Raw genomic sequence first — 17,784 nt, forward strand, 5'->3', positions numbered from 1 at the left:
GCGTCCTGTAGCGTAGCTTCTGATTGGGCAGTCCACCGTTTTACTTCCTTCGTGGTCACGTCTTCCCTCCGTATGCTTTGTTTATACTGGGGAATGAGGAAGATGGCGTTGTGGTCAGACTTCCCAAAAATTTTTACCTGTGCTCTATGTATCCTAACTACTCTATTAGATTGCCCTAAGAAGCTAGATTTGTAAGATCTTTGTTTGTGCCAAAAACAGCACAAATTGAGGGTTTTGTTCCGTTCAGTATTTTATTTTTATTCTTTCAAGGTTTAGAGCTGACATTACCTCCCATTGGCTCATGAGTTTTATTCTAAAACCTTAACCGTCACGTACTGGGTTCAAGAAGTCAGTAGTTGCTTTTGGTTGCTTTTAGTTGCCTCTTCGGAAATGCACATGAGCCTTTTGCATAGCTGGGTTGTAGAGAATTAATGCTGTGCAACCCCACAGTGGTGCTCATTGTGTCTGATGGAACAATATGAAATCAAAGCCGTGTGCTCCGAGCACTTCACGGAGTAAAAGTGTTGAGCATCGGGGAACGTCAGAACAGATTAAAAGCCTTTCTGCCCTGCTTCTCTCTATTTTCACAGTCTCTCTCCTTACTTCTCTCCCTCCTTATCGCCTGTGCAACTTTAGTTAGGCTATCTCCTTTTATCTGTTCTGCTCTGTTCCATGCCTTCTTCATGTTTCTCCTTTTGCACCCCTCCCTCCTTCCTCTGTCTGCGGGGCCTAAGATGGAGTGGCTCAGTCGCACAGAGCTCATAGTTAATTAGGCTTGGCCTTGTCACACATTGAGGGCTGGAGCCAGAGCTGTAGCTAAACCCAGTGGGGAAGCAAGGACAGAGATGGAGGTCTAGAACTATTGGCGTCAATTGCTTGCTGCTGACAGCTACCAATCCCTTGTTCTCCTAAACCCTCTGTTTGGCTTTCATTTATCACATCAGATTAGTATTATCTCAGTTTCATTGTGCCTTTTTTTTTTTTTTTTTTTTTTTTTTTTTTTTTTAAATTAACTCTGCGTCATCCCCCCCCCCCCCCCCCCCCCCACTTTAACAGTGCAGACAGGACAAATTTAGTGTTGTAGACATGTGAAAATGCAAAACATTATCATTGGTTCCAGTTTCTCTAATACGAGTATTTTGTATGCTATATATCAATATTGTATTTAAAAAACAAAAAAAGCAAAACACTTCAGTCCCTAACTACATCAGCATCTATTTTACATATCAGATTAGAGATTGTGCAATTCATCACAAATACTAGTATTACAAAATTACACAAGTCTGAATGTTTATACTAGTGCAACTGTTTACTCAGTATGATATTTGCAAGATGACTGTTACACACAATGATCGTCTGAGTGTTTTTGCTGAAGATAACAGTCTAGCATTTGGAAAGTAAAAACTTAATAGAAAAGTGTCTAGTTGGTGAATCTAAGAAAGCTGTAGAGGACGATGGATGATGCATTTTGCAATAAGTCAAAGATGTGTTTTTTAAGAATAGGGCAGTTTGTGTTACCAGCCATGTTTATGTTACCCTTTGGAGCAGGGACTCTGCATTATAATGGGGATCTGTAGAGTCTTTCCTATGGATTGTGGTAGCCTGTGTGAAATATCCCCTAGCTTAACGTTGTGCATAGCTATTCAGATAGAGAATCATTTTCTCTCTGCTGCTCTCTTTCTCTCTCTCTCTCCTACTCTCTCTATGTGCTTGACATAAAAAGAGAAAATCCCATTTCAGCCGTGACATTCTGCCTGTGTAGCAGAAACATACAGGGACTATACATCAAAGCAAGGCAGAGTGCACAGTGAGGGAACGGAGGTTTAATGACGACAGGGGTCTGGAGTGATAATATAGAGCTGCTAAGAAGGAGAGTTGAAGTTATTATTCCAAGTATAAACCCAGTACCGCATTTATAATACAGCTGTGCAGGGAATATGAAGCTGGCTATGTAATATTCATTTCATTTGGCATTTTACCGGCAATTAATTCAGGCTCGTGTGTAAGTGGTTCATCATTCTGTCGGTGCTGTAAGTCTGACCGCATCGCTTTTCTTGGCAGGTTCCACGTACAGCGTTCTCTCCACAATGCCCTCCGACTCAGAAAGCAGCAGTTCCCTCAGCAGTGTTGGTATGTATAACGACCCAAGAAGCCTTTTTAAGAAGTTATTTGTCATGTCAGGTCACACTGGTTCTGTATGATGCCCACAGTGCACTGTTGGGAAGCTGTTTACACTGATATTGGCGTAATTCCTGTAGCGTTACAGTGAAGGATCTAGCGGTTTTATTTCTCCTTTAAACCCACCATTGGGGCACTCGCCACACATCTCCCATTCCTTAAGCCATGTTTTCCTTTCCCTAGGCTTGACAAAGGTCCAAATGACTCAGCTGTGTTACATAAACCTCCAAAAGGTCCAAAAAAATGACTCAAAGATGAACATAATCCCCAGATTTCCTGCCCTGGTTCATGTTTCAAGGAAAACAACCCAGAACGTGACTTGTAATGGTGTATATATGATTTATGAGACTCGATCTATGTGGCACCATGTCAGTGACACTCGGTTTATAAAAAAAAAATAAAAAAATAAATCTGAAATATAAGAACATATTTTCCATAAAACAAGAATTATAAAAACAAGATTTCAGTGGATTTGTATTGCAGGCATTTATGTAGACATGTGGCTTAATTTGATTAAAGATAAATCTCTGGGGACCTTGTTAAGAAAATACCAGAGATACAGCACAAACCTTTCATTTTTTTTTTTTTCTTTCCTTTTTTACATCTGACATTACAAAAGGTGTCGTCTTTTAAATCGAATGTAATTCCCACCAACTTTTATTGCACAGTGTCTCAGGAAAAACCCCTGGCATATTATAAAGGAATTTCTAAACAACCAGGTGCTGCCCTCACAGCTGGATGGGACTTTTGCTTCCTAATTCTAAAGTTGGGAGCACACTCTGACCAAGTATCCTTTCTGGATGGGTCATAATGTTTAAATTTGATGTTCTTTTGAGGCACAGAAAAGGGAATGCATTCAGTGACATCTGGACAGTTGTATGTCTGTTTCTTTCCTGGGTTGGAATTAACCATTGAGGGTGACACTGTGTGTAAACACGATCTGTGATCTTGCAGGAAATTATGTCTGTGTGTCTTTATTTGACAGAAATCTGTACATTTTCTTAATTTGGTCATAGAAAATCTATTATACCTGAAGAAATGAACAAAACTAGGAAGAAATCATTTTCACAATCCTACTCCTTCATGCTTTGTCTCTCGCTAAAGACTCTTGGGGGGCGAAAATAAATAAAATCCTCTAGGCAACTTCTTAATGATAAAAAAAATTTATGAGATAAAACAATCCAGTGTGTGATAAATGGTCACGGGCTTCTCAGTAATGTGTTTACCGTTCCAGGTTCTCCTGTTAATGGTGAAGCATCCTCCCCACCCCCAGCTATCAATGACAACCGGCATTCCGGTGACAACCTGGACACCATCTTGCTGCAGCTCCGCCAGGTGACCAGGGAGCGGGATGAGCTTCGTAAGCGTCTGGCGTTGGCATCGCCTGGGACCACCTTCGACGACTGCAGGTGCAAATCTCGGCCTGTTTGCCAAGTTGTTGTTGTTGTTGTTGTTGTTGTTGTTGTCACTGTTTCTTGTTACCTCCTGGTAACACTTTTTAATTTGCCTCATGACTATAAAAGTGTTGATATTCATGCCTCCCTTTTCTGCCTAAATGAAAGGCATCAAATCTGGGATTCATTGCTCTTAGAATCAGCAGAGCTCCACTGGTATTGTTTACTCTCTCTTGGCTGTCTTCAGTGCTGGCTGCCATGTTTAATAATTCTCACCTGTCTGGGAAAATGTTGACCTTGCCTTGCAGAGAGAGCACATTGACACTGACGGCTTAATAAAGTTTAATGTGCTCTAGAAACAAGATGTTTCCTTTGCAACACATGATACCAAGGCTAAAATGCCTATATGCACGCATAGTTTTAAAGTATTGTTATTAGGATTAAACATGCCAGTACTATGCATTTTTGTACAAAGAGAAGGTCAGCTCTTTTATCTGCGATGTGCTTGGGCACGCTATCATTCAAGGCTTGTGTAATAAAATTTTGGTTTGGTGCCTTTCTTCTTAAGGCCAAATTCCAAAGCCAGTCATGACTATGAGCGTCTAAAAAGTCAGTGCATTGGGGCCATGGCAGATCTGCAGTCTCTGAAGAACCAGCATACTAAAACACTCAAGAGGTGCGAGGAGGCTGTGAAGGAGGCTGACTTCTACCAGTAAGTCTTCCTTGCAACGAGTTTTGTCTTTCTTGTTGTTGATGAAGGACTCTGTTGTCATATGTATCTCTGTTATGCAGTTTGTGCTTATCAGTTGCTTAGATTTCCATTTGGTATCAGTGGTAAGTGTTGTTCAGAACCGTTGTTAAAATGAGAATATAAACAAGCTTGGGATGGGATTCTGCAATCTGCTGCTTTTCAGCATTGAAATAATCAAGTTTTATTGCGTTGTTTTGCTGCAGCTGTAACAAACACTTGCGTGGTGTTGTAGTTAACCCGACTGAAAGAACATCCCTCGGAGCTACAGTCGGCTTTCACGTTTAAAGGGAACTGGCACTACAATATAACAACGTGCATGGTTTTAAAAGCTTGGAAAATGGAGCCATTTATATGATTGACTCATTCAGCCTCATAGCTTGTGAGCCCAGCCAAAATTTCTGGAGCACAGAGGCAGAACATGTGTTTCAATATTTTTATATTTTCCACACACCTAGATTACTAAGCAAGTAAATTAATATCATTAATGATTGTGTGCTTTTACCTAATACGATTTAACAATTCATTCACAACTTCTACTCTGAGTAAATATTTTTTATCAATTTTATTCTCAATCAGTTTGAACTTTGGTTGCAAATTTTAGATGATGTAGAATAAATAATATTTTAGTTTTCCATTTTGCATGTACTTGCGTATCCTCTGTCTGTGTTTACCTAATCTAATCAAAGTTTGCTTTCTGCTCTGTATGTTTGCACGTCCATCTATGTTCACTCTTCCTCTTTTTAGCATGCTGCACAGCCGTGTCTTGGGCGACCAGGCACAGCTGAAGGAAGAGATGGAAACACTCAGGAGGGACAATGCCCAACTTGTCCGGGAGCACAACCACCTAAAACAGAACTGTGAGGAGCTCAAACGACTGCACAGTCAAGACCAGAAAGAGTTGGCGGACCTTCGGCTGCAGCAACAGCAGGTATAACGCGGTCACAGACGCACCGCTGTTGCTGTCCAGATGTTATATTAGAGATTGAGTGACATGGCACAGATGGTGGGCCTGCATATATAAAACCGAACTGCTTTTTCATGCAAATATTTGTTCCTTTACAAATATGTGGTGCCTTAGTAATCTTTCTGAAAGCATGTGAGGCTGGCGTGCTGATGCGCGTGCTGCAAGGTGTGAGCGGTAGCTCTCCTAAAGGACAGTCATTGGTTGTGCAATTTGGGTGTACTGCTATAAACAGAAACTCAAGTGCAAGAGCACACACGTAAAGGCCACAGTGTGACCAAACCCGTGCTTGGTGCTGTTGTTGGCACGCACAGGATTGTACGCAGTGAATTAGTCACCAAGGGTCAGTTAACACAGTGTTCTACCTTAGCATCCTGAGGCATTTAATGACAAACGTTTGTGCTAAATTACATGAGCTGTCCGCGCTTATAATGTGTTAATGTACAGTCAAAGTCTTTTTCCTGCACCAACACTATAATCATTCTCCTTAAACTCTACTGACCACGCGACTGTATCTTTTTTTCCCCCTAAAAAAACCAGTGTATAAGAGAATGTGCACGTTGGAGATGGTGTTAGATGTGCTGGGAAAGCACGACTTCCCAGAAATTCTTGCTTAGCGAGGAGACTATCTCAAAGTTGATAGTGATCAGATTTAAACAGGATTCAGTTCTTGCATTTCTAAGGGACAGCCACAGATTTTTTTTATTTTTTATCTTTTTGATTGCACCTCATATATTTTGGGATGTCAGAAAGTCTTTCCTCTTGTGTTTTATGTACTGAATACTTTCTTCTAAGAGCACAAGGGGACAGTGACCCATATTGTGAAGTAGTGTCTTACACAGTACCCATGGGGACACTGCAGTAGTTGCAAGCACAGGGCAGCCAAGCAGAGGGAAATGCACACAGAGCATTTCTGAAAAGGGCACACACAGAAGAAAAGGGCTTGGCATGGGCAAAGGGCACTCTGACCCAAACAACGTAACGATCACATTGGTGCATTTGCAGTGTGTGCTTTCGCAGAGGTCAATACAGCCTTCGGGTCACAGAAGCTCTTCTGGGAATCTGGAAGACTATATCAGCAAGACCTGCAGAAATGAAAGGGAATAAGTAGTGCAGTCTGAAGAGCGCACTCTGTGCTTAAAACAGTTAAAGACAAATGACTGACCAGCACAGTTAACCAAGTACGTAACTGCAGTCCTAGAAATAAACTTGCCCTTATAAAATCTGTTTTGTTTTTGTTTGTTTTTTTGTTTGTTTTAAGTGGGCACAGATTATCTTGCACTTACACTCCTGTCCGCACATTAACACCATCTGCTGCTAAGGTGGGGTACAACAAGTACATACAGGTTTGTGGTATTAACATTCTGACCAATGCTAATTGCTTTGTATGCATTTTTTTTTTTTTACCAGGTAATGAGCGAGAAGGGCTCATCAGAGGTATTAAATAAGCTGTATGACACTGCTATGGAGAAGTTGGAGGCTGTAAAGAAGGAGTATGATTCCCTGAGCAAGCGTTACAGTGAGAAGGTAGCTAACCACAACACAGACCTGAGCCGCCTGGAGCAAGCGGAGGAGGAGAACCGGAGGCTGCAGAAGCAGATGGATGCGTTGCTCAAACAGCGAGACTCAGCTATGCACTACCAGCAGCAGTACTCTACCTCAATGAGGAGGTGAAAGCATCATTACGTGACACAAAAAAGACACAAAAGAGTTAAATTAAATTGTCTGTTTGAGTCAAAGTAGGGTTAGTGCTGTACTCAGACTACATGCATTTCTCCCCTCTTCCAGGTTTGATTCAGTGCAGCAGGAGCTGAACAAGTCCTCAGCTCAGAACAAGGAGCTGCAGAGAGAGATGGAGCGGCTGCAATCAGAGGTGACGCGCTACAAGAACTTGCAGCTGAAGTCGGCCAAGGACTGCGAGAAGTACAAGGAGGAGAGGGACTCTGTGTTTAATGAATATCGCCTCATCATGAGCGAAAGGGACCAGGTGATCAAGGAGGTGGACAAGTTGCAAACTGAACTGGAGGCAGCTGAGGCTCGACTGAAAAACACTTCATCAGAGAGGGTGGTGGCCAGTGAAGAGTTGGAGGCTCTCAGACAGGTATCGGGCTTTAAAACACGTTAAAACAACAGCATATCTTCAGGTGTATATGTCTTTTATAACTGATAGACTTCAGGACAAGAAAATTGGCACTGAATATGACCTGCTTAAAAAAACATGCCAAATCCATCAAAGAATTTGACTTGTAGTAGTCATTAAAAAAAAAAAAAAAAACCCAAAACAGAAAGGAGCATTGGATGAGAAGATCGATACCTCTGTCATGGTAAAGCTGAAGCCAGCAACCATCTAGTGTAGCTTGGAGTGGGGGAAACATTTAGCCAAGCTGCTTCCAAAGCTAACAAAATGCAACTGGTTTCTTATTGCAATACTGAAAATACTGAAGGTCTTGGGTTTACTATTTCAAGTGTTTTGAGATCATTTTGTTTTTCTAAATAAAACCGAATTGACTCTACTTTCACCATAACCTTCAAAATCTATAAATCTGCACATCTGCGTCATCGGTTGATCACTAGACACCTTCTCACACTGTACACGCGAATGGTTCTGCTTCTTTTTGGAGGATATTTCTGAACACTGCAAAAGGATTTGAAGCTAGTATCAGATCACTCTGCATTAGACCCCCAACAATATTTTCACATCACATTAATGACTCACTGTGCTGAGATGCCCTCATTCTATTTTGCCTTTTGTTCTGGGATAGGAGTTGAACTCGTCACTGGTGGACCGTGACAGGGCCATCTGCGAGAGGAATGAGCTGCTGGAGAAGTATTGCCATGAGGTGAAGGACAAAGCTGAGGCCCAGAAGGAGTTGAGCCAGGCCTGCAAGGACATCGAGACGGTCCGGGAGGAGAGGGATGTGGCCCGCAAGGAGAGGACAGAGGCCATCATTCAAAGGGATCAGCTGCTCAGAGAATACTATCAAGCCAGACAAGTAAATGTCACCGCTTTTTCATAAAATCTCAGGAAGCATCTGTTGACGTCTTTGTTGTGGTGTCCTCTTTATACCATATACTATCACTGGTGTAGCCTGTGAACCAATTTCCCAACTTGTTTTTTTTTCTTCAAAAGGTAGCCAAGCACTTATATCTAGCCCTTTCTTCCTAGATCCATGATATGTAATTCAGTGTAAACCAAAACGTATGATTAAAAATCATCTCTTTCTACCCACTAAGCAGCCATTTAAATAGTCCTTGTGCAGGGTTATATACATGAAAAGTACTTGGTTTGTTGTATGGGACTATTGTTTAGAATGCTTAAGATGAAAAACGAGACGTAGTGTGTTATAAAATTAATCTTTTTCATGTACTCTTAATGTTCTTAGAAACAAGACTCTGCCACCTTGGACATGGAACGAGCCAATAAGGAGATCGAGATGCTAAGGAAACAATATGAAGCGATGTCCCAGGAGCTGAAGGAGGCCACACAGGAAGCTGAGGTGGCCAAATGTCGAAGGGATTGGGCCTTCCAGGAGAGAGACAAAATAGTGGCGGAGAGGGAAAGCATAAGGTCAGTGCGTTTATGGGTTTTTAAAAAACTTTTAGCAAAGCTGAGAGGGTCTGTAGTTGATCTCCCTCTCCACTAAACTAATTACTCACAATCTCCCTTCTCTTCTTTCTGTAGGACTCTGTGTGACAACCTGCGACGAGAAAGGGACCGGGCAGTCAGCGATCTGGCTGATGCCCTGCGTAATTTGGATGATATGAGAAAACAGAAGAATGACACATTGCGAGAACTTAAAGAACTAAAGTGAGTCTTCACCATGGCTTTAAAGCTGCTGTCAGCTCTGAAGTCTCTTGTTTGATTCCCTCACTGCATGATATTTCCACATTTCCAACTTTCTTCTCCATTTGTTTCATAAAAGCTGAATCCCAATAAAGACTCCTAAGGAATAAGTGGAAAGGTCTTCTGCATTTCAGCAAGTGCAAACAACATGGCCTCTACTCACTCAGCTGTGTGTGTTGTGCTGTCTCTGTAAGCTGTTGTAGTCAGTGTGTGGCTTGGCTGGGCATAAGCTATGACATTCAGCCTTTGGAGACATGCAGTTGTGTTTCTGGCAACATTTCCACACACCCAGATTAAAGTGTAATCCCGGAAAGCGTCAGTGTTTTGAACACACACATTTTGTCTCGCTGTCTTCAAGGCCCTTCATGTGACTGTTTAGAATGCATGTAGAGGCTCCCTCTGCTGGCGAAAGTGTGTATGACAACCATTATGTGTCAGATCCCTGCACGAGGGTTGCGATTTCCAGGCTGGAGGGTAGATTCTGGGGAAAGTCGAGTCTCTTTCCCCATCTACTAATTTAATCCTAACATTATCTAACTATAACCACTTGTAATGTATGGTGCTTGTATCCAATTATTATCTAACTAGTAATCTAACATTTTCCCTATATAGAGTATGCACCATACAGTGACTTTGAGTTTCTTCCTCTATCCTCATCAGAGACTGATGTACAATTGGGGTTTTAATGTCACTGCAACCCTTAAGGCATGCCTCAGTAGGACACCATATATCTTGCTGACAGTGTGGCATTGTGTGCAATCTACTTTTAGATTTTTTTTTTTTTCTTTTCTGGGAATAAATTTAAATTGAACTCGTTGGACCTCTAAATGGAAAGTGTTCGTAAGAATGAGAGCACGTCAGATGTTTTGAAACAAAGCTCGAGACTGACACGAAGATTAAAATATGTAAAATTCTGCGCAATCTGTAGATGCGGCTCCCTTTTGATCCGGGCTGTATTTTTTTTTATTTTATTTTATTTTCTCTCCTTTCCCTGCTCTTTCTTTTTCTCTCTGCCCATCCTTCCTCAAGTGACTAACCTTTGACTCTGTGTGTGTTATGTCTGCCTTTGTTAAGGGAGAAGATGGAAAGCCAGCTGGAGAAGGAGGCCCGGTTCTGTCAGTTAATGGCCCACAGCTCTCATGACTCGGCCATTGACACAGACTCCCTGGAGTGGGAGACGGAGGTGGTGGAGTTTGAGAAGGACAGGGTAAGAGTAGTGGTCAGGTCTTATTGCTGAGATTGAATTGGTCACATGCTAATCTCCTGAGAGCCAGCAGACCCCTAAGATCTGTCAAAACATGATGGCATTAAAATGGGTTTTTCAGAATGAGCCAAGTGACCCTTATGTTATTGGCTTCACAGGATGACATGGATTTGAAGGCGCTTGGGTTTGATATTGCAGAGGGGGTAAATGATCCATATTTACCTGGAGATTGTGGCATTTTTGTTACACGGGTGGACAAAGGAAGTATCGCAGATGGAAGGTTAAGGTATGAGCTGCCTCAAGAAGAGATCTGTTTATGTGGCTTTATTAATGCTTTATTAAATACCTCACCCTTTGTTCTCTCATGTTTTTAGAGTGAATGATTGGCTATTGAAGATTAATGACATCGACCTGACCAATAAGGACAGGAAGCAGGTGGTGAAGGCTGTTCTTAATGGCGGAGGACTGATCAATATGGTGGTACGAAGGAGGAAGTCTCTAGGAGGAAGGCTGGTCACTCCTGTCCATATAAACCTTATGGGACACAAAGGTATAATACTGTCTCTATAAATGGATTGAAATATTTATAAAGATGTCTGCATTTTCCTTGTTCATCAACCTCTTTTTGTCTTTTGTATCTTAGACAGTGGCATTGGTCTGGAAAGTGGAGTGTTTGTCACTGCCATTGTCCAGGGAAGTCCAGCAGCGAGGGAGGGCTCTCTCACAGTTGGAGACAGACTCATTGCTGTGAGTTAGTTTCAGCTTCTATGAAATCCCCTCTCTCTATTTTTTTTGATACTCTCTTCCTGTATGTCTGGCACGCTGCAGTTCACAGAGGTTTCTTTGGGTTTCTAATCCAGCCCTTGATCCATTTCAGTATCCACACTCCAAAAGTAGATAAGGTGGGATTTGGCTGAGGGTGTGAAGTGGAAGGAGGGAAGTCTCCTCTTTTGATTAAATCCTCAAAATCTTGGAGCTCTGCAGTGGTAGGTGGAGCTGTCTCCAAGCACATAGCTGCAGTATACTCACCCCAGAGGGGAACTGAAGAGAGACGTGTCAGAAATCCTTCTTTTTAAAGGAGATGGAAACGCGGCCTTGTATTTAGTGCTAATCTTCCAGCAGCAGCAGAATTCTTAGGTCCCCGGTTTGTTTAGAAACATGTGCATCACCTTTAAAGGACTTAACACACCGGGCACATAAAATCTGCGCAAATATTTAGTGGGTTAAAAATATTTTCTTAATGCACCTCTTCACTTTGACCATGTCGTTTAACTAGATAAATCTGCAGTATGATTTTTAAATTTTCGAATCCGAATATACAGATCTGACCAGTCAGACCACTCTATTTGGCAACAAGTCTAGCACTTTAATAACACAATTTTACTTCAGACACAGAGCAAGTCACCGCTCCGGGACAATCGGCTCTCTGAAATTATTTCTCTGGCTCCTCAGATGTGTTCCCAACTCTTCTAACAAGAGTTCAAATTGCCCCACTGACATCCTGAAATATGCATGAAAGTGGTCCATTACAACACGATTGGCTCATGTTTCTCACCTTGGTGATTCTTTGGCTCTTTGTGGCCATGAGCAACTTTGATGTTACAGAATTCCCATATAGATTTGACTACCTTGTCTCTCTTTTATATAATCTCTTTAGCACGACTCAATAAATGCATAGTTGCATTTGCAAAAAAAGAGAACAGTGTGCTGAACTGGAGGTGAAATAAGTACAAAATGCAAATGAATGCCCGCTACTGAACCCTAAAGATCAGAAGTGAAGGTTTCTTTCCCCTGCTTGTTTTAGGTTCAGGCATGATGTTCTTTCAGGACATAATTTATGTTAAATCTCAGCTGTAATAAAGTACATAGTTTGCTCTTCAGTATCTTTGACCTTGTTTGTGTTTTGGAGAATCCTCTCAGGTCACGTCTGTTCTAAAGGAATGTGCAGACTGCAGTGTGAGGGGTTGTTGAGACTGAAATGTGTTGGCCTAGATTTCTTGTGGTTTTCCCACCGCAGTAGCATATGACACATCTCGGAGCCTGGGAATCTCATGTTTAGGAGATTTGTCACCTGTATGTGTTTGTAGATGTGTATCTGTTATAGCGATACTGCTACCCAAGATGTACAAACGCATCGGGGGAATATCAGGAAAGACAAGTGTGCATTGCTTTTGTGTTGAAGGACCTGCTTTTATTTCCAGTGTTTTTCCCCATTCTGCAGATAAACGGGATTGCTCTGGATAACAAGTCTGTGACAGAGTGTGAGGCTTTGCTGCGTAGCTGCAGGGACTCTCTCAGCCTCTCTCTTATGAAGGTGGGCCAGTATTCATCTCACTCTGTGAACTCTGAGAGCCTGACTGAAAGTTTTTAAAAGATTTCCTTTCTACTGCTGTGCGTCCTACATAGCAGGTTTACAAATTCAACAGTGTGGTTTGTGAGAACTGAGAAAACTGACTCATTTTGTTTGGCAGTGTATTCTTTTAAAAAACGAAAGTATGTTTATCAGGTGTGGTTAATCGCTTCCATTGCTCTCTCTACAGTTTTTCCCTCACAGCACATCAGGCCAGAACATTTTTGAGAGTCTGCGCGAGTCATCAGAGAAGTCAAACGGGCGCATTCACCTGTCGGAGATTCACTCCCGGAACAGTCGGAATCTCAAACACAACAGCTCGACACAGACGGACATTTTCTGCCCAGATGTTGGAAGCGCTAGCACAGGCAGCATTTCTGGGGAGAGGAGAAAGGTCAGAGGTGAATCTGATGACATGTATGGTGACATCAGCAGGCCCTTCTCCACAGGATCCCTCCATGCCACCAGCCTTCGGCCATCTTCAGACTTGGGAAATGGCCGGTATGGGCCCAGTGCTTTCCAAGAGTGCTGTCCCTACACGAAAGCGCCTTCCTCTTTGCCCTTTGAGCCAGTTTCACCTGCAGACTGCATCACCATGGATGCAGCCATGGAGAAGAAGCACAGTGGCGGCACATGGCCAAAAATGATAGTGGGAAGTATGTCGGTCGCTCCAGATACTAGAGACACTAGTCCAGTCTCTGCAGCCACCCAACTCTCCATCTACAAATCACCCAAGCAGCGGAAGTCCATCTTTGACCCAGACACTTTCAAACGCCCTGAAACACCTTCCACTAAGATGGAGTACATGGCAGCCAATCAGACTGCAGCAGTGGCTGCTGCTGCTGCAGCAGCTTCTCACTCTCCACAACCTTCAAAGACAGAGTCCCTCTCCTCCTCATCAACCCCTACCCCAACTCCCCCAACCCCACCCACTCGCAGCGACTCCTTCAAATTCAAACACAAACATCAAAGCAGCTCTGCCTCTGACTGCACAATCACCTCTGACGGCAAGGGAGAGGCTGCCATCTCCATGGCAGCAGGCGAGTGCAGAGACAGGAGTGAGCGAGAAAGGGACAGGAACGGAAACCACTATTTCCTGGAAGGCAAGGTCCTCACCTCACGGAAGTCTTGTGATGAGGACATTGGTCGTACCAGAGGGGAGGAGCCAGAGGTGAAGAGGCCGCGCCCTAAATCTGCCCCTGCCCTTCGACGTAGGATGACCCCTCAGACCATTACTCTTCCCACCTTCCAAGTGAGTTGAGGGGCTCAGAGGTGCAAAAGTGCATTTAGTTTGAGTCACATTTGTTTTTGCTTTTCCCATAAAATATTATTTTGCTTTCACCCTCAGTCAATCTGAGGTAGTTTTGATTAGAAGCCTCTGTAATGCAGAGAATATGATGTATTTGAGGGGAAAATTCAAAATGGGACCTTTCAAATCATCCCGGTGGGCCAAAGCTTCCATTTTATAATAGAAATTACAGCCCAGACACAGTAAAGCCTCTGGGATTTGCCTCTTGCCAGTGTGTCGGAGTGATTGATGCCTTGCACCCCGTGCACAAGCTGAGTCAGAATCGAGTGCTCAAATACCATACCTGGAGAATGCATTGGGGATAAATGTTATTTTCAGTGTTAGATGTTCAGGTTGTCATTCTTGCCATATGGTACTTGCCCCACTGTTTAATTTTTAACTGTCATTAATCACAGAGCTACTCTAATGATGAGCATTCACCAGAGCCCAGGGACATGCTGCGTTCCTCCCCCAGCCGCTCTCATAGACACAGTGTCGGCTTTGTCCCCACAGTCTACGGTGGATCCCTACCTCCGAGTAAGTTTGCAGACTGCTGAAGCATAGGTCGGTCCCTATGTGCTCTCAGGATAATCACAGATTCCAGCGTCTATAAAATGGTCGTGTGTGTGTGTGAATGTGTGTAATTGGCAGATTCCACCCACCGTGGACTGTCACCTTGCCCCGCTGTGACGGCCGTGATGAGGAATCCAGTGTACACTGTGCGCAGTCACCGTGTTCATACCAGCAACTGTCCATCTGTCGCATCCCAGATATGCCACCAGCACACCCACACCAGGTTATAGCCTTTAAATGCCCACAGTTTCCTTGAACCCAGCTTTAAAACTGACGGTTTATCTTCAGGCTACTTTAACTGGAAGTTTAGTGTTTTGTAATGACTAATGATTTAAAATTATCCAGTTCCCAAAGGCAAACTGACAGTTATTTTACATACCTGCTGTTGCTTTGCCTTAATATCGAGATGTTGTAATTTAGCCCAGCCACTCACACAGTTTTCAAAGTTTTGTCATATACAGTAAAAAAACATGCTTCTCTGTACAAAAAAACAAACACATAAACTAAAACTAAATAAATAGTTTATCAATTATTCTATTATTAAAAACATTAGAAATACAGTAGAAATAATAAGATTTATACATATGGTATAACATTGAGTGTGCAATTGTGTGTCTGCAAAACTGAAGTAGTCCAAAAGGTAATAAACTCCTGTCAAGTGTTAGAACTTTAAAGGCAGTGGGGAACAGAGTTCTTTAGTCTACAGGTCTGAGTAAATTTGTAAAAATCTAAATAATTAAAAAAGAATCTGTGTTCAGTTATGATGGTCTCAAAGCTTGTTTTCTTTCCCTGTGCAGCCCACAACACCAGGGTCGTCTGAGCCTGGACCTGAGCCAGCAGAAACGCTCAAATGACTTCTCCGAATCCTCATCATCACGCAGCAGCAGAGCTTCACACGGTACAAACTCACTGCCATCCAGTGCACGGCTCGGTCAGTCTGACACGCACGCACGCACGCACATGCACACACCAGCAGTCCCAAAGCTCAACGCCACTTTTTCTTTTTGCATTCATTTTCGTGTCTTATCCTTCTCATGCTTCTGACAGGTTCTTCCAATAATGTTCAGTACCGCACAGAGAGGATCAAAATCCCCTCTACTCCCCGCTACCCGCGCTCCATGCTGGGCTCAGACAGAGGTACTGTGCCTGCTGGTAAAATACAGTCAACACATCAAATGATTGTTAAAATATGACTATTGAAGTCTCTCAGATCAAACTCTGAGGGGGGCAGAATTCCACAGACTTTTTATTTTATTTATTTTGTTTGTTTGTATTGTTTTCAATGTCTGCTTTACTATTGTTGAGCTTGGTTAGTTCAGTGTTTTTTTTATAGAGGTTTAAACTAAGGTTAAACTGCCTAAGCAGAAAAATCTTTACCAGTTTGTGTCATCAGTAAGTGGTTTGCTTATCACCTCTGGGTTCATGTGGATCAGTAGTCAAATTGTGTTTAGACACAAGAATAACATCTAGATCCAAGTGATTAATCCAAACACTCCTTAGGTTGCTAGAATAATTTTTCTTCTGATTCAAAATGTCAAACTAACATTTGCATGAGGCAAATCAAAAAATAAAAAATGAAGATTTGAGGAGAAAATTTAGGTTTTTAATGATCTTTTCTGGGAGGGAAAATGCTATGAAGTTGAAGTTTTCATATTTCAGTGTGTATTTTAGGAATGTCCTTATTCTTTTCTGCTCCTCTTTACCTAAACCCAGGCTCCCTCTCGCATTCCGAGTGTAGCAGTCCCAGCCTCATCACGCCTCCACAATCACCACTCAATCTGGAGACTTCCTCATTTGCCAGCAGCCAATCACAAGGATCCATTTCTACTTTACCTCGGATCTCAGTCAGCCCTGTGCCAATAGGAGAGCGCAGGAAAGACAGGTATGATGTAGAGAACTATTCCTACATTAAAAAGAAAATTAAATTAAAGGGAACATAGAAGATGCTAACTGTGTGTGACCATCTTGTTGAGCGATTTTTTTGCAGCGTCTGCTATCGGACTGAGATGCTGCAAAAATTTCCCTCCGAATGGTGTAGTTGTTGGCTGAATGATGATTAGAAGCTGGTACTATATAGCCTGTGTCTGCCCTCAAGGATCCTCCTAGGCTATTTCAAAAGGTGTTGCTAGGCAACAGGTCCATCATGGTCAGTTGTGCAATCCCCCCATTGAAATTCAGATTGAAATCCTATTAAAACTCCAAATGGTAATATGGTTTGCTGTTTTTCAAAGAAGCAGTTTTTTTTTTTTAAATGTTTTGTTGGGATCTTCTATCTTTTAACTTTCCTGCCACATATTTTATAACCAACACCACTCTTTTACATGTTACTGTCTCTGTATGATATCTGTCTTCCATTTTCCTCTTTATCTTCCTCCTACCTCTCTGCAACCCTCCACTTCCAGATCTCTTTACCGTAATCGCTCTTTTCTAAGGATTCCTCTGGCTGCAAGGCCGAGGTTCTCCTCTCTCAGGAGCCTCAGGTTTGTTCCTTCTCACAGTGATACAAACAAGGATATGCCCCCCTCCCCTTCCCCCAGCCTTCTCCCCAGCCCATGTTGTCAACATGTAATAGTTGGGTAGAGAATAAGGAGGACCAGAAAGGCTTGTGAGGTTTATGTGGACTATATGGAATGCAAAAAGAGGTTTTTATTATTTTTTATTTTTTTTATACATTTTTTTTTTTTAACCCACCCCAAGAGTTGTGTAATTCTGAGACAGATGGTTGTTTGCATGCAGCAGTGTGATTTGTGCCTGAGGACACAGAACTCTTGATTAGATACACTTTCAACTTCAAAGGTTTGGTGTTGTTTATGTGCCCCGCCCATATCTCTCTCCATGTCAGAAAGCCATTTGAATCTAGCAGGGTGCATGTAGCATCCGTGCTCTATGATAACACCATAGTCACTATGCATGTGTGCACTGCTGGTTTTTAAGCCAAGTCACCCTTTAGTCTGCAGTATGTATGTTATGCACTGGTATCATTATTATTCAGTCTCAAGCTTCTAGATCATGATCTTTTTGTTTGTTTTTGTACCACACCACTCTCTTTACCCTGGTCTCTGGCTGCTAATCCACTCCCTCTTATCTACCTACATGAAACCCATATCCAAAGCCACCTTGTTATGAAGACCCACAAAATTCATGCAAATCTTCTTCATGTGAAAGGATTTCACATGGCTGTGATTTCACTTTTGTGCACATTGTCTCTGTAAAGCTGCGGTTTCTTCTATAGGACGGTCAC

At 42.5% G+C, this 17,784-nt stretch overlaps 1 protein-coding gene across 3 annotated transcripts in view; it reads left to right on the forward strand.

The window, feature by feature from the left end:
- The window catches only part of dlg5a (discs, large homolog 5a (Drosophila)), a 41,434-nt gene that overhangs the window by 12,556 nt on the left and 11,094 nt on the right, over nt 1-17,784 (forward strand). The window contains exons 2-22 of one of the 3 annotated variants that reach the window (XM_040001552.1): nt 2,062-2,130; nt 3,413-3,587; nt 4,141-4,284; nt 5,068-5,251; nt 6,695-6,954; nt 7,073-7,385; nt 8,047-8,277; nt 8,668-8,852; nt 8,967-9,092; nt 10,203-10,335; nt 10,491-10,618; nt 10,707-10,882; nt 10,976-11,079; nt 12,554-12,646; nt 12,873-13,934; nt 14,387-14,507; nt 14,622-14,766; nt 15,341-15,474; nt 15,591-15,680; nt 16,257-16,425; nt 16,946-17,023. In XM_040001552.1, coding sequence (XP_039857486.1) covers nt 2,062-2,130; nt 3,413-3,587; nt 4,141-4,284; nt 5,068-5,251; nt 6,695-6,954; nt 7,073-7,385; nt 8,047-8,277; nt 8,668-8,852; nt 8,967-9,092; nt 10,203-10,335; nt 10,491-10,618; nt 10,707-10,882; nt 10,976-11,079; nt 12,554-12,646; nt 12,873-13,934; nt 14,387-14,507; nt 14,622-14,766; nt 15,341-15,474; nt 15,591-15,680; nt 16,257-16,425; nt 16,946-17,023 — 4,120 coding nt within the window. The remainder of the gene's footprint in view (nt 1-2,061; nt 2,131-3,412; nt 3,588-4,140; nt 4,285-5,067; nt 5,252-6,694; nt 6,955-7,072; nt 7,386-8,046; nt 8,278-8,667; nt 8,853-8,966; nt 9,093-10,202; nt 10,336-10,490; nt 10,619-10,706; nt 10,883-10,975; nt 11,080-12,553; nt 12,647-12,872; nt 13,935-14,386; nt 14,508-14,621; nt 14,767-15,340; nt 15,475-15,590; nt 15,681-16,256; nt 16,426-16,945; nt 17,024-17,784) is intronic. The other 2 variants (XM_040001553.1, XM_040001554.1) reach the window with 2 other exon arrangements.

Source organism: Simochromis diagramma, unplaced genomic scaffold (genome assembly GCF_900408965.1).
Source record: "Simochromis diagramma unplaced genomic scaffold, fSimDia1.1 OVJJ01000421.1, whole genome shotgun sequence".
Taxonomy (NCBI): Eukaryota; Metazoa; Chordata; class Actinopteri; order Cichliformes; family Cichlidae; genus Simochromis; species Simochromis diagramma.